Genomic DNA, 26,401 nt, shown 5'->3' on the forward strand with positions numbered 1-26,401 from the left:
AAATCTAAATTTCTTTTGAAAAGAACCTTGAAATAAAAATTTTCAATCGTGGCGGTTTATTGATCTGCTAATTACATCCTTCCATTTTTTTTTCTTTTTACTAGTTGGTCTAAAAATAAGAAAGTCTTCATAATTGGGAAGCCCCCTTTTTCCCACCGAAACCTTTAGAGAGTTTCTCAAATCTCGTTTTCAGGGCTTGAATTTCGAAAAAATTTCAGGAAAGAACTACCTAACACCTCGCTTTCTAAAAAATCGAGAATAGTTTAGTTTTTTTTTTTTTTTTTTGGAGCTTCAAATACGAAAAATTGATGAAACCCTAACGTTATCAGATATGGTATACAGTCACGTTTTAAGACGTCAATTATGAAAAATTTCCAGACAAGGGCCTGAATGTTCTGGCCGATTCATTTCAAATTTAGTACAAACATTCTGCGTATAAAAAACCTCCCCCCCCCTCTACGTTTTAAATGGGTGTTTTACTTACCAAATAGTGGAATGTTTCTTGAAAAATAGCACTTCTAACTTCAAGTGGCAGCCAAAAATTTAAAAATCAAACAAAAAGAGATCTGAGAACGTAGGGGGAGGGATTAATTAATACATGAACGAAAAACAAATAGAATTTGATTTCAGATAAATATCAGCTGAGATACAGTGAACACCGCAAATCATCTTTCTCCAAAGGAGCTCTGGGAAAGGCTCTGTGACCGGCTTCTGTGTGGGTATTTTTTGATAAAAAATTTATAGAATATTCTTAAAACCATAGATAATTATACACAAAAGATTTTAATAAATTTAATCAAACCGTTTTCTAAAGAAAAATTCGTAAGAAAAGTGAATTTTTTTGATGCTGAAAACCCTACCCCCCTCCCCCCAAAAAATCAGAAGGAATTAAAAATTAGAAAAGGGCAAAAGTTAAAAAGTAGAGTGCTAGAGGTCTAACAGCTGATGATTGCTTATAAAACAGACTAACAATGATCAAAAGATATTATGAAGATTATAAATAAATGAGGTGCTCTTTATATGGTTTTCTAACTTTTTTAAAATTCATTTTTTATATTTACCAATTTGTGTACTTGCACCCCCCCCTCCCCTCGTTATTTTGTCTCCCAACTTAACAAGTTTCTTAGAAAATCATGTTTTTGTGTTAGCATGGTTTTTTTTAAATTTATATTACTTTTTAAAAATCAAATATTTTATTTTAATTTTAAAACAAAAATTAAACAATTAAATGCTTGTTCCCTTCTAATTCAGTTCTGGCCTAAAAAGTAGGTAAGCAATGATAAATTTATCATTAAACGAAAATCATACACCAAAACAATTGCTTTTTAAAAAAGCCATTCCAAAGTAGCATAGAACTCAAAAGCATTGAAATTTCAAATACAACAAGTCACTTTCTACCAAACTTATGCTCAATGTTGGCTAGTTTTTTTCCTCTTTTTCAAAGACACAAGAACCTTTTGCAGCCCCCCCCCCCAGGCTGAAAATCTTTTTTATTTTCAATTCTATTTTCAAAGCTTTTTAATTAATATGTTATTTGAATTAGAAGAATCATGCAATTACCTGCTTATTTCTCCAAATTCTATTTTAAGGAAACTTTTGTGAATTGAAATTAGCTTGAAAAAGACGTTGAAAGTAAAAATTTTGCAGCATTACTCTCTCACACACATACACACACAAAAAAAAAAAAAAGGTTTTAAAAGCTACAGAATAAAAAGATATTTATAGAGACAGACTAACAAAAAAGATACAAATAGAGAGAAAAGAGAATAATTCCTAGACCTGCTAACATATACATGAGCAACTACTTCACTTTAAATGTGGAATTTAGGAGAGAAAAAAATGCATTTATTGGAAATAACCCAAGAGCTGTCCATAAATGTCACACTTTTAATCAATCAACTTCCCTTCCCCCTGTGCCACACTTTGCCTTATCCCCTGCCCCTTGTCATGCTGTTTTTCATAAGCATATTGTTATTAAAAAATACATGATGTCACAATTCTTCTTACCTCCTCCCCCCCCTTTTTTTTTTGTCACAAAACTAATGATTTTCGCAACCCCTTCCTCCCACCTCAACAAGTGACATTATTTAGGACAACCAAGCATAGAGCTGCTACATAAATAATAATTAGCTTAAATTTAGACATTTTGGATCAGATTTTTCATTGTTGCAGAGCTAGGGTTACTACAGCAAAGTTTTGGGTTTTGCCAAAATATTTAATAAGCAATTCATGATTTGCTAATAATTGCTGGCACTGAAAAATCACCAAATGTGATAACTCGGCAGAAAAGACAAACACTGAAACATGCACTCCGATCCAAAATGGATGATCTTAAGCTGATACGTCAGCTCATAGGGGCTTTTACCAGGTGCAAATGTAACATAAACACATACTAAACTAAATTACCGTTTCATTGGCCTCATTCAGGATGATGCTTACTGGATTCTTTATGGCACCCTCGCGTACATGTTTCTGCTTCACTATTATCACAGAATATTCCTCTTCAGGGAGGTGTAACAGAACTTTCCTAGCAGTTGCTACGTCTCCAAAGAGAATCCCATTCCAAATATCACTTTTAATTGGACCTAAAATAAATTAAACATATTAAAAGTATGCACTGCAGCACCCATATGCCATGTACAAAAACTTCATTTCGTAAAGCATTATGTTTAAGAAGGTTTTTTAGTCAAAATATATTCCTACTCGCATAAAGTGTAAGCAATAACATATTACTACCCACAAATGTGGCTAGTAACTAACACTGTTTAAGTTTTTCAAATTACAAACTAATATCCAAATTTGGTGAAAAATACTGCTTCAACAGTTTGACAAATTCACTTAGGACCAACCAAAGCTTGTTGCTGGTTGGGACTTTAGTATTTGGATTAAATTCTGTAACTCAATACCAACGCTAAAAGTACTATTTAGTCTGAAGTTTTACACTGCTATAACCTGCCAACTTGGGAAAATCTTAGTTTGTAAAATACTTATAATGTTTCAATAACAAGCGTATTCTACTAACAGCACAACATACTTATATAGTCAGTTTAATTTAAAAGAAAAACCAAACATTTCAAGATATAGGCTGAAAGTAATATATTTTTTTTATTCCGTCAAGCCAAACACTTAATAGCATTTAAATATAAAAAAATTTCAAAACCAAACCCAAATGGGTTCGTAATAGGGATGCAATGATTAATCGCATATAATTGATAATTGACCACTTTGCCTTACAAGTGTGTCTACTAGCTCCACCTCTCCCCAAACATGTGAGGGAATGACTTTAAACAAATGTGAGGGAATGCCCTGATTCAAACTTTTTTTTTCTATTCATTCACTGTTTATGAACACAATTACGAGGCGTGTTTTTAAAGTAAGTTCCGTTTTTATATAAAAAAGGAACTAGTACAGATAGAGCTAAGTAATTTAGTGCACAAAAATCTACCACCCTTAGGCTATTTTTCGACATTGCTCCCGTGATTTTCCAAGCATTTGTCATAGCGTGGTACAGGTTTTTGCATACCTATTCGTACAAAGTTACCGCCCGTTTAGTCAACCATGAGGACTCTTACAGGGCTTTGGCTGGGCGTTTTTGAACATCCTCTGGTCTGCCCTCACCTGGCTCGCAGCATCTTTCATTTGTTTCGGCATCTAAAGTCTTTCCAAGGTGGTCTGTGGCACAACAGCAATAATGAGCTCAGAGAACATGTTATCCCATGGCTGACTACACAGGCGGCAATTTTCTATGAATAGGTATACAAAAACCTGTACCACGCTATGACAAATGTTTGGAAAATCACGGGAGCAATGTCAAAAAATAGCGTAAGGATGGTAGATTCTTGTGCAATAAATTTCTTTGCTCTATCTGTACTCGTTCTTTTTTTATATCAAAACGGAACTTACTTTAAAAATACGCCTCGTACAATGCACAATTTATAACTTCCTTCTAAAATCAGTGCCTTTTTCATTTAATAACAACTTTAGCATTTTTAAGCTTGCTTCAGTTTTTTTTTTTTTTAATTTTAGGAAAATTTGAATCATCATTAATTTTTTTTCATACAACTTTTCCATTCAATATAGATTTGTACATCTATCATTTATACGATGTTGTACAAATCCTTGTACTTCAATACTTCTCACGACACTACTTTATGTTTAGGTATGTTTTAAGGTTGCCTCAAAATTTTTGTAAAGATGCCTGCACTAAATGGCTAATACTACCATTAAAAGAGTGAACGCTAAACTAAAAGTATCTATTAGACAACAGTCTACTGACTAAATACTCCATTTTTCATGTCTAATTAACAGAATATACTTTCATCAACAATAATAAGAAGATTGGGACACTCTACTTGAGTAAAAATTTTTGGGAAAAATAAATCACTGCTCACAGAATAAACAAACTATTAACTAATTCTGAAGAGTTGAAATTGTATTTTTAAAAAGTTGATGAAAATCTGTAGTATTAAAAATCATTATCATTATAATAAATGGTGTTGGATAATCATTTGCCGATTGATCGGTAATCAGCCAATGTGTTTATCGGTGCATCCCTAGCTCATAAGCACACACAACTGATTATAACTGTACTTCATACTAACCTAAGTCACATAATAGCTACTTTACGGGAGAGCAGCAAAACAACCCCTTGGTGCATACCAAGGATTAGATTCGTACTCTTTCAACATTGGTAAATTATTGTGAAGAATTTTTTAAAGATTATGTTTGTATGGTTTGATATGGAATAGAGTTCTACAAACAATAAATTAATAAACAGAAAATCGCAATTTTAGGACTTATGTTAGTCTGGCTCTGAGGTAGAGCGTGACCATCCACGGGTAGAGACAATTGCATAACATTTAATGTAAAAATTACATCCATTTCTAGACAGACTTAATCAGGAAGAAATAAACTACAGTATGACTTCGATTTAATGATACCCAATTTAATGATTTCCTCAATTTAATAATACATTTCACAGGATTTAATGATACATTCGACTGAATTGAATGTCTATGCTCATTTTTTCAGTCCCCTGACAATTGAAGGGCTCAGTGGATAAAGGTGTTAACTAACAAATCATTTGTTTTGAGAAAAACACAGTCAAAGTTCAAAGGCTAGTATTTTTTATGCAATGGATAAAATGTTTCTCTTTTGGTAGCAAATGTTAGTTTTTTGCTTGAAATACCTATTATAAAATGATCAGCTGTGAAAACTATCAATTAATGAGTTTTTTTTATCACTTTTATGTAGTTAACACCTTCATCCACTAAATTTCGGATCAAACTTTTCATACCATGTCAATGGATGATGGTAATAAAATACACTAACATCAATCTGAATCACATTTTTTGAATTATACATTTAAGAAAACATCGCAATATTCTAGATTTAATCTTCTTTACTAATAATAAAGCTGAAAGTCTCTGTCCGGGGGATGTCTGTGACACGCATAGCGCCTAGACCGTTCGGCCGATTTTCATGAAATTTGGTACAAAGTTAGTTTGTAGCATGGGGGGGGGGGGTGCACCTCGAAGCGATTTTTCGAAAATTCGATGTGGTTTTTTTTCTATTCCAATTTTAAGAACAAAAATATCATAAGATGGACGGGTAAATTACGAAATTATCATAACGTGGAACTATAACATGGGTACAAGCCAATTGGAGAAAACATTCACCATACATTATTTGTAAATATACAGGCGAACCAAAAGACCTTTTAATTTTTCTATTACAGCCAAAGCCGTGCGGGTACCACTAGTAACCAAATAAAGTAAACAAACTTTTTTTTAAGCTTTACTGTCATTTACATATCATTTCCATTCATAACAGTGCTGTAAAACCATTGATGTTCCCCTGGAACAAATTTTTGTTGCTCTTTAAGATTTTGAGCTTTTTCCTTTGTTATAGTTCCTGTTTTACCCATTTTTCTAGGAAGACGAATACTGGTATTTAGTGGACTAGCTATTTTCTTGTTTCGTAATAAATCTACTCTTTTAAATGGTAAAGATTGATCATAACTTTTCTTATATAGATAAGATCCATATTCTTCAAACCGAATCCATCTGACCCCATCCCTAAACCTAATTTTCTCTTGTAGACAATTTTTCTTCTTGTTTGTCAAATTTAACATCGTTGCAAACATTTCAGTATGGCGGAAATGGTTTGTCATATCAATCCCATCGTTTTTTCGAGATACACTCCGGATAATATCTCGATACTGGTCTGGTACATATATTGTTTCGTGTTTTCTAAGAACCTTCTCAATTCTTCCAAAATCCCGATCTGAATCTAGATATGTATATCCCACTTCTGGAAATTTGTGGTCAATAGATTTGAAATAACCTGTCAATATAAGGAATTGATAGAGGCAGATCATTGCAAAGTTATTGTTCTGACCAGCACAAGAGTCACTCTATACTATTAAATCGTCTTTTGTTTTCAGCTCATCATCCGTTTCTATTACCGTTAAAATTGAACTACAGACTTCTGAGCTTCCTCGATGGGCAACGTCTTCAGTCCATGTACAAAATGTGACTTTGGCTACATTTTTATATATTACATGTATTCCTAAGATTGTAGAACTACATCTGACGCAAGTAAAAGCCTTTTGATGTTGTTAGTTTTGGCAACGGCATAATCTGTTGTAAGTCAACGGTAATGAAAGCAGTCCCATTATTACTTTTGGACAATTTGATGAATTCCCAAATTCACGATTTTGTAGGCTAGCATGACACGCAATATTTTCATCATTATCTTCATTCTTGTGAAGTATGCTTTTGACAATTTTAATTAATAACTTTGTCCTTGACATTATTTCTCTTGACAAAATGTATCTTATGTTAATTATCACAATAAAGTGCAAAAGGCTATTACAAGAAAATAATAGCTAAATCACGTTCAGAAAATACTGTAAACAAACAGATCAGTCAGAAGGAATCAAAACGTTCGAATTAAAAACGGTGCTAACTCTATGAAAAACGATGCCCTTTAGTGGATGAAAGGTGTTAATATACGTAAACACTTTTATCCACTAGAAAAGTTACGGTTTTATGTTAGATAACACCTTTATCCTCCAGAATCTCTGGAAATACACAGAATAGGACTTTCAATGCTAGCTTATATGAAATATAATCATTTAAAACTTTCATCCATCAACAAAACTCTTTTTTTTTAAAAATGTCAGTTAACACCTTTATCCACTGATCCCTTCAATTGTTAAATCGGGGTTACACTGTAGTTTGAGACTAATCTAAGCTACAGATCTTTATATAGATCAGTTGTGTAATTTAACACCACATAGCCACATAAAAAATTCAGCAAAAATTGCCAACTTGAAAAAAATAGCTTACTATGGGACTGAGACTGATTTTTCTCTTTTTTGCTTTTCATTTCTTTATCTTCAAAATTCAATTTCACTCGAACTTCTCTGTTCTCGTTTGGTTCTTCCAAAAAGGAAAGTTTGTAGGAATCGGGACATGGAGTAAAAAATTTGTTTGGGACACAACACTTTGAACTCCTAGATACTGAAGTCGAAGCAACTACTTCAGTTGAAGAAATTTTTATTGAATTCTCTTTCTCAGCTACTGGGCATTCATTGATTTCACTTATCCTTTTTAATTTAACCTAGATAAATAGAAAACAAAGAAAATACTGAGTAATAATTTCCGACAATGAGGGAAAACGTTACAACACACATATACAAATCAGAGCTTAAACAATAAAAGTAGCCGGAAATATATCTAAAACATGCTCAACCCTCTGTTAGTCACTTAATGTGTCTTTCTACGATAAATGCATGTCTGAGATACATCACTACACATTGTTTATAATTGCAAATTAAATAAAAAATATCAATTTGAAATACAAAAACAAGAAAAAAAAACATTAATAAGCCTGGTTTTGTTGATTTACATCAGCTAGAGGGACTGGAACTTGAGATGGTGAAGTGAAAATGACCTTCATCTAACATCCTGTGTCCCTATGTCTCCACTTGCTGACCGGATGTGCATCATAAATTACGTCTTTAGGGATGAGTTGGTTTTTTAAATGAAGTAAGAAGAAACCCAAGGGATCTTATAGGCTGCCCCCCCCCCCCCGCGCTTGCCTTAAAATGCTTCAAAAATCGCATTTTTTCTTTCTTTTCTTTTTTTTCCCGGAACGAGAACAAATAAAGAATTAAGTTCTCGTTTATCACTTTCCTTTCATTGAGTTATCCATTTTCCCAGTTGCTCTCATCTCAAATACACTATGATCAGGGTTCATACCCTTTAGGCAGAAAAAAATTCAAGCACTTTTCAAGTACTTTTCAAGGTAAAAAATTTTGTTTTCAAGGCAATATCATAAATTTGTACTAAAAATATTGTATGCAGATTTCATTTACTACAAACACATAGAAATAAGGCAATAATACAAAAAAGTATAGGAAAACAAAATTGCTTTTTCTACAACGAGAGACGCTTTGATGAAAGATCTACTGCGTTGAAAGTTATTCTGAAAATGTTTGAAAAGTTCGATCATAAAGAGAAGCAGATACCAAAAGGTTCAATTTTGAGGTTTTTCCAAGGCTGCAGCAGTCAGAGGTTTGTATATTTTCTAGAATCAGCAAATTAATACTTAAAAAAAAAACTTTCATAAGTGCTTTTAACTTTTATGGGAAGAAACTAAAATACCCAAGTTCAATGGCATTGCCAGAGAGGAGTTTTTGAAGTCACTCCCCCCCCCCCTTGGTTTCAACATTTATTTCCAATAGTTATACAGTGGTTTATTACAATATGAGGGCGGTTAGGACAAACACTACCCAGAAAGTTATTTCAGTTTGCACTATTAAGTTCTAAAAATATTAGGTTTGCAAATCATTTATAAGTATGCAAATCAATTATTCGTATGTAGTATGTATTAGTTGTTCAGCCATTAAGGCATTTCAACTGTCCTCGAAAAATTTAAAAATTAGGAAGTAAGAAAAGTTTATGAAAGTCCACAGTCCAGTCTCTACACCTCAAAATATACAAAAGCAGCTTAAGTAGTGATAAATACTCTGAATGCAAATTTGAGCCTATTCAGCTTTCATTGATTAACTTGCAATAGTCAATAAATGTGCAACTTCAGATTTATAGAGCCATATTTCGAAATTGAAAAGATTCACAAGAAGTTGACATATATTATGACAAAAGTAGTTTTATTTTGGGAACAAATGGATTATTGTTGAAATTAGAATTTAAAATTTAGAAAGGCAATAATATTCAGGAGTGATTGTGAAGGGTGAGTTCATAAAAAATTACCTGAAAGTTTCAAAGAGAAAAATGGGGCGAGGGAGGGGGGGATAATTTTTAAAACTAAGACCCCTATTACTTGAATATGCATACTTACAACAATAACTTTTGCTATGCATACAATTCATAAAATAATTTATTAAGTCAAAAAAGTCTGCTTAGAAAAACCATGCCCAGTGCCTGTTGATAACCAGCAACAGGCACTGGGCCTAGCTAGGCTGGTCCTGGTCAATTTATTAGATCCAAATGAAGATCAATGACCCTCCTTAAGCTATCCACCCCTTTGCTGATTAAAGCCTTTTTCAGTAAGCTGCTCCAAGTACCCACAACCTTAATAAAGTAGTAATTTTGAACATTTGAGGAAAAGGGGAAAATTGGAGATATAGGGAGGTAAAAGCATAAAAACGAACACTGCTGGATTTCAAGTGAATAATCATAACACAACCAACCCTGTTATACACCTTAATTATTTTAGTATACATAAAAAAATGATGTACTTATAAATAAAATTCAACTCAATAAAATTATATAAATCAACTTTATATTTAAAATACAAACTTTAAGTTAATTTGTTATGTGCTCAACTACTGAAATTTGAATTTTTTTCAAAAAATCTGTTATGACCAAAAATTAGGTAAAGATAATCAAATTCGAAATTGCAAAAATAAATAAGCAAATAATTAAACAAGACCAAGGTAATAAATTCTTTAACTCTTTAGTTATTAAAATAAAAAATAAAATAAGCTAATCTGATGTAGCAGTGTCAAAATAACTACTAATTGCCAAAAATATAAAAATATTTACAAAATGCAAAAGGATTGAAATCTCAGACAAGGGAAGCAAATTTTCGCGAATTAAGTTTAATGTTGTCATGTTTCCCATAAAATAAACTTATATTTTACTAAAATTAAACATAAAATATGCTAATCTAAGGTAGCAAATATGAAAATAACATCCGATTAGTGAATATATTTAAATATTTGCAAGATGCTAAAAGATTAAAATTTCAAACACAAGAAGCAATTTTTCGCGAAGTCTGAGTTCGTTCGACGTGGCATGTTTCCCATGAAATAAATTTATTTGTTTTTTATTAAAATTAAACAAAAATATACTAATCTAAGGTAGCATATGAGAAAATAACATTTGATTAGCCAAAATATTTAAATATTTGCAGGAAGCAAAAAGATTGAAATTTCAAACACAAGAGTAATTTTCTGCGAAACCCCGAGTAATTCAATGTTGTCATGGTATCCAAATTAATTTCTTTGTTAATTAATGAAATTAAACAAAAAATAAACAAATCTAAGGTACCATATGTCAAAATATCTTTCGGTTGTAAAAAACATCAAAATATTTAAAAGGATTGAAATCCCAAACACGGAAGCGATTTTGCATACTGAGCACATGTTCAGAAAATTGCATTGGTGAAATACTTTTTTAAAACTTTTGAGCACAATTCGTTGATTTTTGAGAGAATTTAAGCACTAAGAAACTTTTTCAAGGTTTTAAAACTTTTTCAAGGTTTTCAAGCACTTGAAAATGAACTTTTTTTTCAAGCACTTTTCAAGGTTTTTCAAGGGCGTACGAACCCTGATGATAGAAAAGGCCAATTTCAAAGCAATGTTATAGCCTCCAACTATTCGAGTTTAAACGGATTCTTTCTTCTAAGTTTCGAAATTACCTACAGTTAAGTTTTTGCTCTTCCTAAAGTAAGCTATTCAAACAGGGCGCCCGAATGCAAAATTGTAAGGGGGTGTTCAGATATTTTCCCCATGGTTTAGCAGGATATTTTCCCCATGGAAAAAGATTTCAAGACAGATTAGAATCATTAAAGTTTGACATTTTTAATAACTTATTCGTGAATGACTGAAGAAGAAATCTTTTTACATTTCTGCAAAGAAAAAAGTACCAAAAGCAAGGAAGTTCTAATTTCTAGGAAGGGGCTCGAGCCCTCACTTGCCCTCCTATATGGGCTCCCTTGTATTCAAATACAAATTAGTTTTCACAAAGAAGTAAAATCCTGACTTATATCTCAGCCCTAACTCTGTTTTCCGGGATTGAATTCTCCCGATAGACTGGAACATTAAAAGTTATCCTTAACTATAAACAGTTATTTTTCTCCCACATTTGTAATCTAAAATTAAATAAATAAAAACCTATCAATTTTGAAAACAATAGCAGGACCGGTTTGGAATCTGTAAACAAGTCGCAAATGTCACAAGGATCTTAGTTAGCTCATCACCTAAAATTTGAGGTTGAGATCACAAAACACGATTTGAAGCTGCAAAAATTAAGGCTGCATTTTTAGTTGAAATTTCAGGGTTGAAATATCAAAGCAATATTACATTTTTAAAAAATGATGCATATTTCCTAATGCAACTTTTACTACTAACAGTGCACAAGCTTTAACTTGAGTTCCTTGTTGAATTCCGAATTATTTTTTGCATATCAAAGACGGATCTTTTTTAGTATTACAGCAGTTTATCTTATGTCACTGAAATATATATTCATATTTCAACAGATAAATAAATAAAAAAGATAAATAAATCACGTAATTTGCCACCCTTAAAACTAAAGTAAATTTCTAGTTAAATACCAAATGGGTTTTGCACAGTCTAGCACTGGTACACACTTCAAAATATATTTTTTAACGTTTAAGTAGCATATTTTGTGGCACTGAAACATACATTAATATTTTCAAAAGACTTTACCACATACTTTTCTGCCCCTAAAACTCAATTGAATTTCTAGTTAAATTTCGAACTACATTTTGCATAAGATAAAAAAAATACCTTTGTGCATAACAGTAATGTAAGACAAAACAACGTTAGAAGAAGCACAAATTTGCAAATTACAGCAGACATGTGTTTTGGCGTTACAGGGAACACTTTTCTCAATGTAAAAAATAATGAGCTTATGGATGAAAAGACATCCGACAACATTTTGCATATTCAAGCACTGGTACATCCTCTAAACTACTATTTTTGTTAACATTAAAGCTGTGTATCTTATGGCGCTGAGATGGATATTAATATTTAAAATAAAAAAAAAGGTTTCAACTTTGAAAATTGCCGCCCACCAAAATTTGCTGCCCTACGAGGCCGCCTATCCCTAGAGCTGGACCTGGTTTTAGATAAGTGTTAGTTTTTTTTCACACCCCAATATTAAGAATAACCCTGATTTAACGTATAAAAGATTTGGTCCCTATGAATTCGTTAAATCGTGGTTTGACTGTACTATCGAAAACACTTGAACTTTGTATGTACCTAGAAAATCAAAAAGTAAAAGAAGCACCTTTTGTATTTTACAAAACTTTTCTTAAAAAGAACCTTTTATCTGAAAGCGCACTGCACCTTTTTTGGTCTGAGGGAACCCTAGTTTTTTTTGGAAACTGAAATCAATTTTAAGCTGAAGTGCAGATAAAAGGGTTACGGAGCTCTTCCACGAAAATCTTTTAAAAAAGTGAAATTTTAAGTTATCTTCAGTGATTTTAAGGGAATTGTGAAAAGGCGAAAACTTTGGCAGTTTTTCGATATTTTAATCTGAAAAACACTATTGAGGGCCTTGATGCAAGACCCAAGAACCAGGTAAGTCCAGACTCACTTATTTTTGGTAAGACCAACAAATAACATCAATGTCTGGTAGAAAGGCTCATATCTTTCCCACATTATTTACTAGAAAGCAGAGCTCTGATCTTACATTTGTGTCGGGTTGTTGCACCAATCGGAACTTCTATTTTCTTCACACGAAAAATGAATTTTAAAAAAAAGTTTGGACTAAATTGGTTCAAAATCCTTAATTGTAGATTTAAGACTATTGTTGGTGATTTTAGGACTATAAAGGGATCTTATATCTAAAATACTTTAGGTAATCCGTTAAGTATGAATCTGGCCCTGATTATAACTAATGCTGCTAAAAAAAAAAGAGAAAAAGAAAAAAAAAACTTGCCCCCCCCCCCCCCCCGTCCTCAGCCTAAATTCGCCTCGCTCAGAAGTCTCTCCGGTTTGTTCCTTGTAGTCGGCTTCAGCTCAGTTTATTTAGTCCAGACTTGCTTTCCCGTATGCAATTCTGAGCTGAAAATACTCGTATAGCAATAATTTACAACAGAAAAATGAAATCTCTTGCCAACTGACAGCATTTAGTTGAATCTGTCACAACCAGTAAATACCAGGGATGTGCACAGAAATTTTGGGATCCATTATGTAAATGATTTTACGGCCCTCCTCTATCTTGTTCACCCCTACGTCTCAACATATATTTCATCCCTCATTTAAAAAATCTCGGCCCTCCTTCAGTCTCGAAACCGGGCCAACAGGTGTGTCCCCCCCCCCCGCATGCCCCTGCTCATGTATCAATATCCTAAATCAAGGTCCATGCAGGTCTCTTTGTCTAATGGTGCAAGTCCATTCAATTTTTGTTAATAGACCCACAAATATAAGTTTTCAACGCTCGTTTTACGTCCTCAGTCCTTTTTCAGGCCGTGTCGGACCCCAATTTCTCTTTCCTTCTTACATTTCCTCAATGTGAGAGCCATGGCCACAGAGCTCTAAAAACTGGAGAAAAGTTAAGAAAGGAAAGCATTCGTACATACAAACTTCGGCTATTTACTTTGGTCCCTGCTTAGGATGGGGGAATAAACCTGCTACTAAACACTTTTTTCACAGAGTAAACAAATTAGATGTTTTTTTTAATTATTATTATGACACTTTAAAAAATGTTAGATGTGAATTTAAACGTATTCAATTCAATAAAAAAATTGCTTGAAGTGGCCCACTCGGCGGTAGGCCCAGTTGGAGATCCCCGACTAGCCGACCTGGCCAATCTGTCCTGGCTGAAGAGAATACTCTAATAAACATTTAAAACCAACTATGAGTTGTTTCAAACATATGATAGATATTAAACATACTTCAGATTTTTCTCGTTTCTGCAAATTTCTAAGTTCATCAGCAGGATGAAGAGGTGCTGCAACAGAAAAAGCAATTTATTATACATTTGTTTAAAAAATATGCTTATATTTACTATGCAATGAAACAATTTCAAATGTTTCATCACATACATTGTTTTTGAGAAATTATATTTTGCTCCACTAGCACCAACCCCATGGGGCTTGGAGGCGACTGCCCCCCCCCCCCAATAATTTTTTTATGTGCCCTTTTTTTAGGGGAAATCATGAGTGCTGATCTTGTGGAAGAGTTTCTTTTTGCTAGAGAGTGTCAATGATAATTGTTAAGTTTTTGAAGAATTTGATGGCCTATGTTAAGCTCCAATTGTCAAGACAAAGACCCCCTATTTAATACTAAGAGATGCTTTTGCTATCTTTTGTAAGGCTAGGGGAAGGGGTGGAGAGGAATCAACTAAGAGCATTTTTTTAAGCAAAAAATATGCATAAAAATTAATCTAGGGTATTAATTTGTTCATTCATATATCCAACATTCATATCTCCAACATACAAGGTGGTGCCAAAAAAACTTCTCCAATACAGTATAACCTTGATTTAACGATTGTTAAGGGACTGGAAATTGTTATCGCTAAATCAAGGATATCCTCAAATCAAGGAGCATATACATCCAATGCAGTTAAATCTGAACCAATGAAATGTATCATTAAATTGAGGAAATCGTTAAATCGAGTCCCATTAAATTGAAGTTATACTGCATATGAATTGATAGTGACCTAATCCACTCAGTCAACCAAACCAAAATTTCAGAAATGGCTATTCGAAGGTATGCCCCGTAGATTAAGGTGGATCGAAAAAATGAAATTTCGAATCTTAATTTAAAATACCTGCCAAAAGCTGCGCATGCGTAAGTACAATGCACATATAAAATATTAACAAGTTTGAACAACTCCTTAAGGGTCCTACCAAGGGTTGAATTTCTCCAAAAATAGGAAAAAAAGTCAATTTTCCAAAATTTTTATGAAAACAGCTCCCCAGAGGGACTAATAATCAGTAGTTTAGACCACCACAAGTTACTTAATAATCCTCACGATAATGACTCAATGAAATGACAAGATTGAGAAATTAACCATCTTATGATCATAATAAATAAGACGGTGAAAATTAACTAAAAAATGGGTAAAATAAAAAATTATTATTAAATAAAAACAAAAAACCCGACTGCATGAAAACCAAAAAAAACTAAACAGAAAAAAAATATAAGCCCAGTAGTTTAGAATTTTTTAAGTATTACTGAATAACTAATCCATTGAAATGGTTTTATAATCGATACACACATAAGAAAAATTCTAAATTCAAAAGCAGAATAGAAGGATTAACAGTCGGGGCCCATTCAAATTTTACGCAGTTCCTTGATTGGTCAAAAAAATGGGCCCTGACTGTTAGTCCTTTTATTCTGCTTTTGAATTTATGATTTGTCTTATGTGTGTATCGATTATAAAACTATTTCAATAGTGTAGTTATTCAGTAGTACTTAATAACATTCTAAACACTACTGGGCTTATATTTTTTTTTTTTAGTTTTTTCGTTTTTTACACAGTCGTGTTTTTTGTTTTTATTTAATAATTATTTTTTCCTTGAACAAATTGAACAGTGTACAGTGTTTTAGAGGTTAAACTCCAAATTTTGGAGAAACATAATAAAAAGCAATATGAAGGAAATGTATATTTAACATAAATTAACTTTAGTATTGATGTTTGAGTACTGTACTGTAAATTTTTTTAAACATTTTGTTTGAAGTTTTGAAGTAACTTACTATTGTCCATTATTTCCCAAAAAAAATTGTATTTTGGAAAACTAGTAGTTGAAGAACTACCGAATGGTTTGAGAAAAAGTGAATTGTTTATTTTAGAAAGAGCATTAGTCACATTTTTTTCAAAATTGAGTTAGCTGTGGTTTTCCCATATTTGTATGTAGAAACATCAACTAGTGTAGCGGGGAAGTCAATCCTTGTACAACAAGGCATTTTATTTAGGGGTCACTTTTTTTGTTTCGTGCAAAAAGGGCATAAGTCCCAGACTTGTGTCCTTTCTGCACTAAACGTGAAGGAAAAAATAGTAAGACGCAATGGCAAGATCGTAGAAGAACTAGATTTTTTTTGGCATAATGAAGTGAAAACAAATAACTCCTTTGATCTAGCATAATTTTGGTAATGGTAGGTTCCTCAGTTTGGAGGGTTGGGGGGATTTGAAATCTCGGAATCAGAATGAAATTCGCTAATTTCTCGGGGGCATTATTAACATCATTCTAGGAACTGAGAAAAAACTGTATGCTTGCAGTGAGATATATGCTGGTCAAAATAAGAACACTGCAGGAGATTTTTTCTTGAAATAAAACACTAGAATTACGGAAGGCGCCATTTTGACTCCAATCAAACTCTTTTTGCTAATTACTCCTCTGTATTTTCGTAAAAAGCTTAATCCTTCCTTGACTTTTCCTAAATAATCGTTCTGTGTAATAAAACTTCTCAAGAAAATTCTAATTCTTTTAAACCCAAACTAAAGGCATGAAATACATCCCAAGCTCAGTCGATTGGGATTATAAGTGCAGGTGCAAGATATTTTTGGAAGCTGAAGACTTTACTTTTGGCTATCTTTGGGTGATTTAAGGAATAGATGCTTCTGAAACTTTTCCCCAAAAAGGTTTTGAAGCTGAAATATCAAAAGAAACGTTTTTGGTGTGATGTAAAGGCAACTTCCCGAAAATAATCTTGCAACTGTTGTCTTAAAAGCAAATTTAGGACATCTTTAGCAAACAGGGCAAGGTGCTCTGGGTTTTTTCCCCAAAAATTTTGCAGAGTTGAATCGTTTTAAAAAAGCTATTTCAGGATATCTTTGAATAACTTAATGATGAAAGAATGAGTTCAGAGGATGTCCACAGTAAATCTTTTGGAACTAATAAAGCCCTAAAACATCAATTTTAGACTTCTTTTGGTGACTTCAAAGGAAAATGAGGAGGACTCTTCCGAATTTGTTTTTTAATTGGAGGTTTAAAAATGCATTTTTACATATTTTTACTGATGTTAGGGAGAAGCGGGTTTGCTTCCAAGAAAAAATTCCGAAGTTGAAATCTTATAATAACACAAATTTAGGCCCTCTTTGAAGAAGGAAAGAGCGTGTTTACAAGTTCTCCTCCTGAAATTTTTCGAAAAAGTCTAGAATATGTAGTTTAAGCTATTGTTGAGTTATCTCCCCAGAACTTTTCTCAAATTAAAATCTTAAAAACATTCATGCGATCATTAATGATGAAAAAGTGTGGGAGCGGTCCCCCGCTATGCCCCCCCCCAACTCTCAGCCACTGCTTACATGTACGTAAAATTCCATCCTAGGTAAAATGGCAGAAAAACCAAATGTTCAGTGAAGTTGACTCCTAAAAACCCATCACAGCACTTTTGATTGTGAGTAAACAACAATGGGAGAAAAGATTTAAAAACCTTTAAATCCCCTCTTTTGTGAAATCCTGGACATCAACCTGAAGGACTTCATTTTTAGTCTCCTTAATTCAGAACTGAATTTGATTTAAATTTTAAATAAAGAGAAAATAAATGAAAAATATTTTAAATATTTTTATTTCTATTACCATCGTCAACTTGAAGGTTGAATCTCACTTTTCTGTTATTTTCCTTTTTTTTCCTTAGTTGCTTCAGGATTTCTATCTTTTTATATGCTTCGGCAATAGCATTACTACCAGAATAAAGGCCCCCAGTAGCCTGGAAAGAAAAAGATGCTTCAAAAAAATATATCTTACAACATTTGCCAGATGCATAAAGCTTCAAATAATAATCCTTTTTACTATTTCAAAACAGTCATCTGATAATATTATGAAGAATTTTTATCATACTTGATAGACCAAAAAAAAAGATCTAGAGACGTACCGAGTACTCGGTAACTGCTCGGTACTCGGCCTACTCGGCCAATTTGCCGAGTACTCGGTACTCGGCCAAATTCTGATCAGATACTCTGTCAATACCGAGTAGTTGCAAAAAATTGAATATTGTCCAAGGCAGATACTAAAATTTATAGAAAAAAGAGCAAGCATTATATTCTGCAAACATTTACAATTAAAATTTATAAGTCAAATTTTAAATTTTGAGAATAATGAAGTTTGTAATGCTTCAATGGAATAAATCTTTATTTTAATGTCCCCAAAGTTGATAAAAATTATTTATGTAAAATTATGCAAAAAAAGTATAGAAAATATGGAATTTTTATGTTGAAAATGGATTTTTGTTACAAACAAAAATTAATTATAAAAAATTATGAAAATACCTTTGCTTAAAAAATAAAAGGAAATAAAACAATCTTAAAAGCACAGTGCAGGAACACTGCAGACTGTTACTTGAAAGCCTTTATTCAGTATCTTGGAGCGCTTTTAATTTAATTACAAATGTTAAAGTATTTTTTGAAACTTACCTCCGATATGTTTTTGCCACTCCGCGTCTTGTGTCCCAGCGGCGGATAACTGAAATTGATTCGGGCATGATCGTGCAACATCGGAATCATCCTATGACGTAACACCCGATGGTTGAGATGTTTTTGGCTACTTTCAGCCGAAAAAACGAATAGAAAGATTGTTAAATCACTCAATCAGGAATAGTTGAGATGTATATCTCCAATGCAAAGTAGGGTGTGTCATGGGATGACGTATCGCGGTCATAGAACGTATAAATAGATTGATCGAAATATTTTCAGTGCTCACTTTATTGTTTGTGTTTACTCCCCATTGGCATCTTGCCATTTTTGTTGACCAATCAGGGATTGGTCTTTGAAGGTTTGGCAACCGTGCTAGGTTGTTGATGGAAGTTGCGGCGTGCTCGAGCCGTTGTTGATGCAACGTTTTTGAATTCAAGCAGGGCTTGAGATAAGTTTTATTCAGTGTTAATTGTTGTTTAAGAATGTTCTAAATTACTCCTGTTTATGGAGGGAAAATGTCAACATTGCTGAAGATATTCGCGGGAGATGTAGTTCATTGCAACTAGGCCTAACACTTAAACTTGGCCAATACCTGGATTGATTTACCGGTGCTCCTATGGTGGTGTGGGACTGTCATCAGTTTGAAATCATCGATGTCCTTCAGAGTGACCTTCATGATTGGATTTCCTAGACGTTCCTACCAGAGTTCCAGAAGGTTCCGGTGTGATTCCTGTGGGTGAACAAGTTTGTGTTCCGGTATTTGAAAAGGTTCTTCTAGAACTAAGCAAGCCTTTCGGCCGGTGAATGATGGAACAGTTTTCTTCGATTACACTTGGTCAAGAATTCTTCAGCAATGTAAACATGCGCATTTAGCGCAGGAAGGTGACATTTTACAATTTTTTCTAAAATGTTTCGCGTTTTTCTAAAAGTGTTTATTTAACAATTTAACTTTGAAATTTCTGTGATTATTGGGGGGTTTTTTACAATCTAAATTATTTTTGGTATTTAACAAATGTTTATTGTTGTATACTGTGATATTTTAATAAATGTTATTTATTTAAAATTACTTTGAGTATGTTTTATTTCTTACTGGCAGACTGCACGGCTTTTTGATGTTGGGGTTCTGTAAACCTTTTATTTAGTTCTATGAACTTAAGGTAAAGACACATTTCCCAACACAGACATGTTTTGGCATTGCAAGGAATTCCTTTTTCAATGCACAACATGGGAGCTCGTGGATTTAAAGGCATCCGACAAAAGTCAGATTTTTTTGTCGAATGTCTTAACATTCTTTAGCTCACATGTTATGCACTGAAAAAGACGTTCCTTGTAACAGGGGGGGGGGGGGGCAGAAACACATGTCTGCAGCGTTCCTGCACATTTGTTGTATTAAAATTATTTATGATTTGCGGACTAAAACTATAATTGATTGGTATAAATGTGTTTTAATTCCAACTTGATTAATCATACCTTTTATTTATTTTTAATTTTAAAAATAATTTTTTTGTAAAATTTTTGACACAAACAAAATTGTTTATATAATGCGTAAATTGAATTTCAGCAGGAATTTAGTGTTAAAAACTATTATATGGACAAGGAGGTCTATACTACTATTCCAATAAGTTCAAAATTCATCACATGTGTGTCGGTGGTTCTTCATAAAAACATAATTGGTACTTGGTAACTCGGTACTCGGCCGAGTAGTAAAAGGCCGAGTACTCGGTACTCAGCTACTCGGCGAAAGTGCTACTCGGTACGTCTCTAAAAAGATCCTTTAGAAAAAGTATCCTTAAAACTTTTTCTAATCCCTTATAAGTTAATAAACTCATTAGAATCTTGAATCCAGCAGTTCTCAATCTAGGGGGTGCCCCTCTCTAGTGGGGAATAGAAGAATTTTAAGGGAGGCTGAATATATAAAGTAATGAAGTAAAACAGCAAAAATAACTATGATTTACTCCATTTTTTAGTCACATGTATAAATGATTTAATTTTATCTCCTTTATGTAGGTATTTATTATTATTTTCATACACACATCTCTGAATCATGATTTTTTACATCAGCATGTGTGAAGTCAAAATATCAAGCTGGACATTGAAAGTGCCTTCAGGTGCGTTTTGTCAGTTATAACCTAAAATTCAAAACTTCGGAAAGTTTAAATAGTAGTAGTGAATTTGTGAAAGTGACTGGTATGATGTGCCAACTTCCCCAACATAGCTTAAATGAATTTATGTTTAGTTCTTGATTCTTTGATTTCATGCGTTCCAATAACACTGTGCGGCAAAAAAAAAAAAAAAACCTTCAAAATTCTTCTGAAATAACTGGTGCTGATTCTTATGTAAAATGAAAACTGTTTTTCTAAATCACGTCCCACTTTTAGAAAATTGTGCCTCCCTTTTTTTCCTGTTTTCAACAGTTTCATACCCATTATTTTTATTTGGTTTTATTTGGAGGGAAAGGGAGCATTATATTAGCCATTAACAAAAACATGAACATTTAGAGCAAGTTGGGACACTCATGGGGGTATTCCTCCCCAAAATACATTAAAAATCATCCAAACCATTCTCTAGGGGTCTCTTCTGCAATTTTTTTTATTTAATTCTTGGCTTGACACAAGAGCATAGGACTCACTCCTATGAGCCTCAAGTCTGAAAAAAATTTCTTGTTGCAAAACAAATAAATTAGAAAATTAGAAGCATCACATTTTGCATAGTCAGTGTCACATCGTAGATCTTCAGTAACCTTCCTGTATGATTCCACTTAATGTCACAGACATGATTAAGATTAAAATGAACGTCAGTATCCTTATAATATTGCGTTAATGTCTATTTATAATTCTGGGGATGCACTGCCCCCATTGTTTTTCACAATAATTAGGAAGTGATAAAGCAATGAGAAATAAGACTCAAAAAAATTCAGCTAGTAAAAATACAAGCTAACCACAGACATCATTTTGACATCAGTAGTTTGTTTTAAGATTTAAAAAAGATGAAGTTGATGATCGCCTTATTTGCTTCCTCTCTCAGATCATACAGTGTTCCCCCTTTTTTTAAAAAATAATTTTTTATTTTTGCAAACATGTGAAAATGCATGTGAAAATATATATATCTGGTGTACAAATAAGTTTTAAAGAATTTTGAAGAGATGACGTCACTAGTATTATATAAATCGAAACGGAAAAGGTTGCAACCAACTTCATTTTATATAACCGCATCTTTGGCTTTCATTCTCAATATGTGAAATTTCCCTGAAGTGGAAACAACATAATTTTATTTTTTATTCTTTAATTGCTGCTGTTTTGGTAATATGCACAAAATTAAATTATGTGCCGTAATATTAAATTCTGTGCACAAACTTATCTGCATGTTCGTTTGATAATCAGCATTAGTTTCTCATTCCAATTATGGTAGTGTAAGGGGGGAGGGGAGGCATGAATTCACATCAGTGTTCAGAGTGGGGCACATTGTCTGAAAGGTTGGGGTCCCCTGGGGTCTCCCCCAGTGGTAACCCTGGTCCTCGCCGTACGCCCATGAAATTTTCTTATTTAAGCGATCAATAGTGCAGTTTTTGAGATTTTTCAAGCTTAGTTCCTCTCTAAAGAATGCAAAAAGAAAATATATTATCAACTACAGGTCGGTCATTTGGTTTGTAAGCTTACCGCTGGCCGGACCAAATCCATTCACAGGACGAATGTGACCCACAGGCAATAAGTTAGATATTACTATTGTATGCTATGCTAGCATGTGTTACTTCAATCTTTAGAAATAACGAAAATAATTTAACGTATGTCACTTCCTCCCAGATGAAAATTTGTAATCTGATTGTTAATATACTTTCGGGAATCCATTGGACTAATGCCTTTTCTGAAATAATCTATTCAACTTTCAATGTACCAGCTGACCATTTTTTCATCTTGGTATAGTCAGCTGACTTGTGCATTTTTATTCATAGTTGCATATAAACTGTCATCAGGCAAATTCTTAGCTGAAAGGAAATCATTGAATTTTTTTTTTTTTTTACATGTTCGACCAACCAGCTGACTCATAACCCACCGTGTTACGTCAGCTGACTTTTTATTTTCCTTCAAGATATTGTCTTAACTATAATTTGACAGTTTCAGCCGGGAGGAAATGACTGACTTTTTAAATTTTTTTCACATGATTGGGAGGCTACCGCCGCCCATCCCACCCACGTACACGCAGCTGACTTTCATGAGGCATTTTGATACTATTCCCTGATGCTTCTCACCAATAATCAATCGAGAGGAAATGATTGACCAAATTTGTTGCTGGCTCCTGGACTACTATAGACCCACATGTACCCAAAAGAAATATTATTCAAATTTAGAAAACATTTAGGTATCTCACACAAGCCCTAAAATGAGTTACATTATTTAAAAAAAAACCTTATTTCTTTTCCAATTAAGGATGACTTTTTAAAAACTTTCTAAACAAAAATATCTAAAAAAAAACAGGTAGTTTTATATATATATATATATATATTTGGTCTCATGCAATATTTAGGTTTCTTGCATAGTACCCCAAAAAAAAAAAGTTTTACGACTAAAGCAAAAGTTTTCATTAGAAGAAAAACTTTTTTTTTTTTTGTAATGAATTGTAAGATTAATTGTTATAGCACTTGAAAAAAGATTTATTAAAGGTTATAAAATAAGCTTTCAATTATTTTCATTTTACTACACAGCAGAATATAGTTACAAGAATTAAATAGGAAAATTGAACACCAAAATGTGTGTTGGTATACTTAATATATAATATTTGTACGATAGTTCAAGCTCAAGTTATTTCTGTTACTAGTTTTTCCAAAACCTCTAAAGTAATGAGTTAATTTTATAGATTCTTTTAGTGTACCAATTGAAGATCCACTAAAAGGGACTAAATGGCAGTATCTAATAACATTAATAACAATTAAGATAATGAAACCAACCTGCATTGGTGAGGATAACACTTTTCTTCTAGCTTGTATTGGTCCAGGCTCTAGAATAATTCTTTAGTAAATATTATTTAATGAAAAATAAAAAATTTGAAGAATTTAGACAACCTCTAAATTATTATGGCACTATTATTACTACTTAAAAGTATTGCAATGCAGTAATTACATGTAACACTAAAACAAACAAAAAAAAAAGAGATCTTAGAAACCTAAAACTAACAACTATTTTATTAAACTTTTATTGACAAGTCTATTGCTTAATGAACACTTGGCTTTCACTTTAGGAAAGAACAAAATAAACTTTTTAAAACCAAACTAACCTTTTTCTTATGGTTTGAATGCCACCTACTCAAGTGTTTGAATGCCATCCCCCTCTTAAAGCAACGAAAATTAATCTAAAGCTGTACTTACGTTTCGAAAAAATCATCCCAAGCCCCCTTTTCTTTTTTTTAATATTACACTTATAACCCCCTTCCCTTTCAGAAAATGACTCCACCAAAATTAGGAGTGGGATCTGCCCTTGCATATATCCCAAGCACTTTTGTTCTAAACACGCAAGACTGGGATCCACAGCTGAGCGCACTCATCTGGATTTGGCAAGCACATGTGTTCATACCATCCTTGTGACCCCTGGTTTATACCCCCCCCTAAAAACAAAAGTAGATATGGAGACAATCACTAGCTATCTGACAACTAAAGGTTTTACTTTAGTGACCAAGCAAAATCCTCAACAGACAACTTTCAAGCAACCGCACCAGCCACGAATAATTGTTGTTTCTAGGCTTCTCTGACAATAGTAAACAAAAAAAATTTCCCCGATTTTTTTTTTTTTTTTTTTTTTTTGTTTATTTGTTTGTGCAGCCTAGAGACATTTTCTAAAAACTTTTATTTTAAATTTATATTTGAAATTTTATATTAATGTTGCATTCAATCCAGGGTTTGCTGTATGTATCACTCGATATATATCATGATATATATTGTGATATATTTCCAATATTTATTTTGAAAATATTTTGATATTTATTTTTTTTTAACTATGATATTTCCACTATAAAAAGTATATAAATTATAGTAATATTGTTAATTTATTATTAAAAATAACCAAAATATTACACACTATATTTTTATGATGCAATAATACATCATTAATGTAACAAAGTAATATAATATCCCTTTTTTACTTGTATTTTATACTCATAAAATTAATAGTAATGTAACAATTTTAATTCATATTAAAAGTGCCTAATTAAATATTAAACATTGCTCAGAAAAACAGAAAATGTCTTATAACTGTGCACCGACTAATGCATATTATTTAATTCTGAATCATATAACTATAAAAGTAGCTAACAGAAGAAAAATGAGTAAAACAGCTAATGCTAAATTAACTCCATTAAAATTGATAGAAATGTAAAATGAAATATTAGATATAAATGATGAATGAAACTTTAATTTTAAGTCTACATATTGTAATTTTTTGGAATGCTCTTAGTTTTAAATTTCTTAACCTTTCAGAATTCACGCCATAAGCAAAATTCTCGCATCAAGAATAGAAGATTCTTTTCTTTATTTTGTTTCATCAAATATTTCATTCGATTTATCAAATAGCATTATTTGTTACAACACTTGGAGCTTAGAATAAATAGTAAATGAAATATTTTTGAAATAAAAACAATTTCAAACATTTTTTGAAGGTAATATACAGGAGATGCTGTGTTTTGATGCAAGTTCTAGAGCAACTTCAAACACATTTGTGATAGCTGGCTAAGAAACATAGGTTGAAAGGGTTTACTGCAGAGTGGGGAAATAAAAGAAAAAGGAGGCGTAATTTTTTATTCATACTTTAATCAATGAAAACAACACAAAGTTCAAATCCGTTAATGTTACTACTCAAAATAAGCGTCAGGGTTACCACTAGAGTGTGTGATTGTGAGATTTCCCACAATAGTTTTGGAAATCCCACTCTACTAAAGTAAGTTGTAACATTTTTGTCAAGATGGAGATATCTCCCCCCCCCCCTTAATTTTTTTTTTATGTGTGAACGTGAATTCTGAGTGTATAAAAAATAATAATAACTTTTTAATGGCAACAGTGACTTTAATACTTCTTTGAAACTACATTTTTTAAAACTTGACAAAGTTTTGTCAGGCTAAATGGATTCTATCACCTTCACAAGATTCTAAAATTTAAGTACAATGAATAGTTTTTGAAACTAGTTTTTTGAACATAAGTGTGCATAGTTTTGAAAAAAGAATATGCACACTTATTTAAATTTCTTACTTGATAATTTCCAATTTTCTATGGCTTTCAAAGCTTCCTTGCAAGGATCATCAGGAACAATAAATGGTCTGTGTATCAATGAAGAAGGCCTATTATACTGAAAACATAAAATCTTAATTAGTATAGTCGAACCAGGAGTCCAGAGATGACACTGAAGAATTTACTAATATACAGACTTCATGAAATTTGGTACAGGGGTACCATTTTATAGATATAGAAAATGTAAATATTTTTTGAAAAACACAAAACCGTTTTGAAGACACAACAGTGTCAGAAAGACAAAAGTTAGTCAAAATACATGAACAACTTAATTTTCAAAAAATGCCTTAGCAAACATTCCCTAATTAAGATACAGTGCTGGAACAAATGCAAATTTTCAGCATTTGGAATGACAATGATATGCAATACAATTAAGACCAAGCAGGGTTGGGTTTTAGACAGGGGTTTAGGACAAGACTGGTGGTTTTTACTGTCCAAAATTGTCTAAAACTGTCCGACAGTGTCTTAAACTGTCCAAAAGTATGCTCAAGCT

General features: G+C 32.6%; 1 protein-coding gene across 1 annotated transcript in view; it reads right to left on the reverse strand.

Annotated features, from left to right (window-relative positions):
- Nucleotides 1-1,216: 1,216 nt before the first annotated feature.
- The window catches only part of LOC129220712 (uncharacterized), a 48,700-nt gene continuing 23,515 nt past the window's right edge, over nucleotides 1,217-26,401 (reverse strand). The window contains exons 5-11 of the mRNA XM_054855142.1: nucleotides 25,870-25,966; nucleotides 23,584-23,633; nucleotides 17,809-17,938; nucleotides 14,179-14,234; nucleotides 7,353-7,626; nucleotides 2,407-2,585; nucleotides 1,217-1,258 (exon numbers count right to left, since the gene is read on the reverse strand). Coding sequence (XP_054711117.1) covers nucleotides 1,217-1,258; nucleotides 2,407-2,585; nucleotides 7,353-7,626; nucleotides 14,179-14,234; nucleotides 17,809-17,938; nucleotides 23,584-23,633; nucleotides 25,870-25,966 — 828 coding nt within the window. The remainder of the gene's footprint in view (nucleotides 1,259-2,406; nucleotides 2,586-7,352; nucleotides 7,627-14,178; nucleotides 14,235-17,808; nucleotides 17,939-23,583; nucleotides 23,634-25,869; nucleotides 25,967-26,401) is intronic.

Source organism: Uloborus diversus, chromosome 4 (genome assembly GCF_026930045.1).
Source record: "Uloborus diversus isolate 005 chromosome 4, Udiv.v.3.1, whole genome shotgun sequence".
Lineage (NCBI taxonomy): Eukaryota > Metazoa > Arthropoda > Arachnida > Araneae > Uloboridae > Uloborus > Uloborus diversus.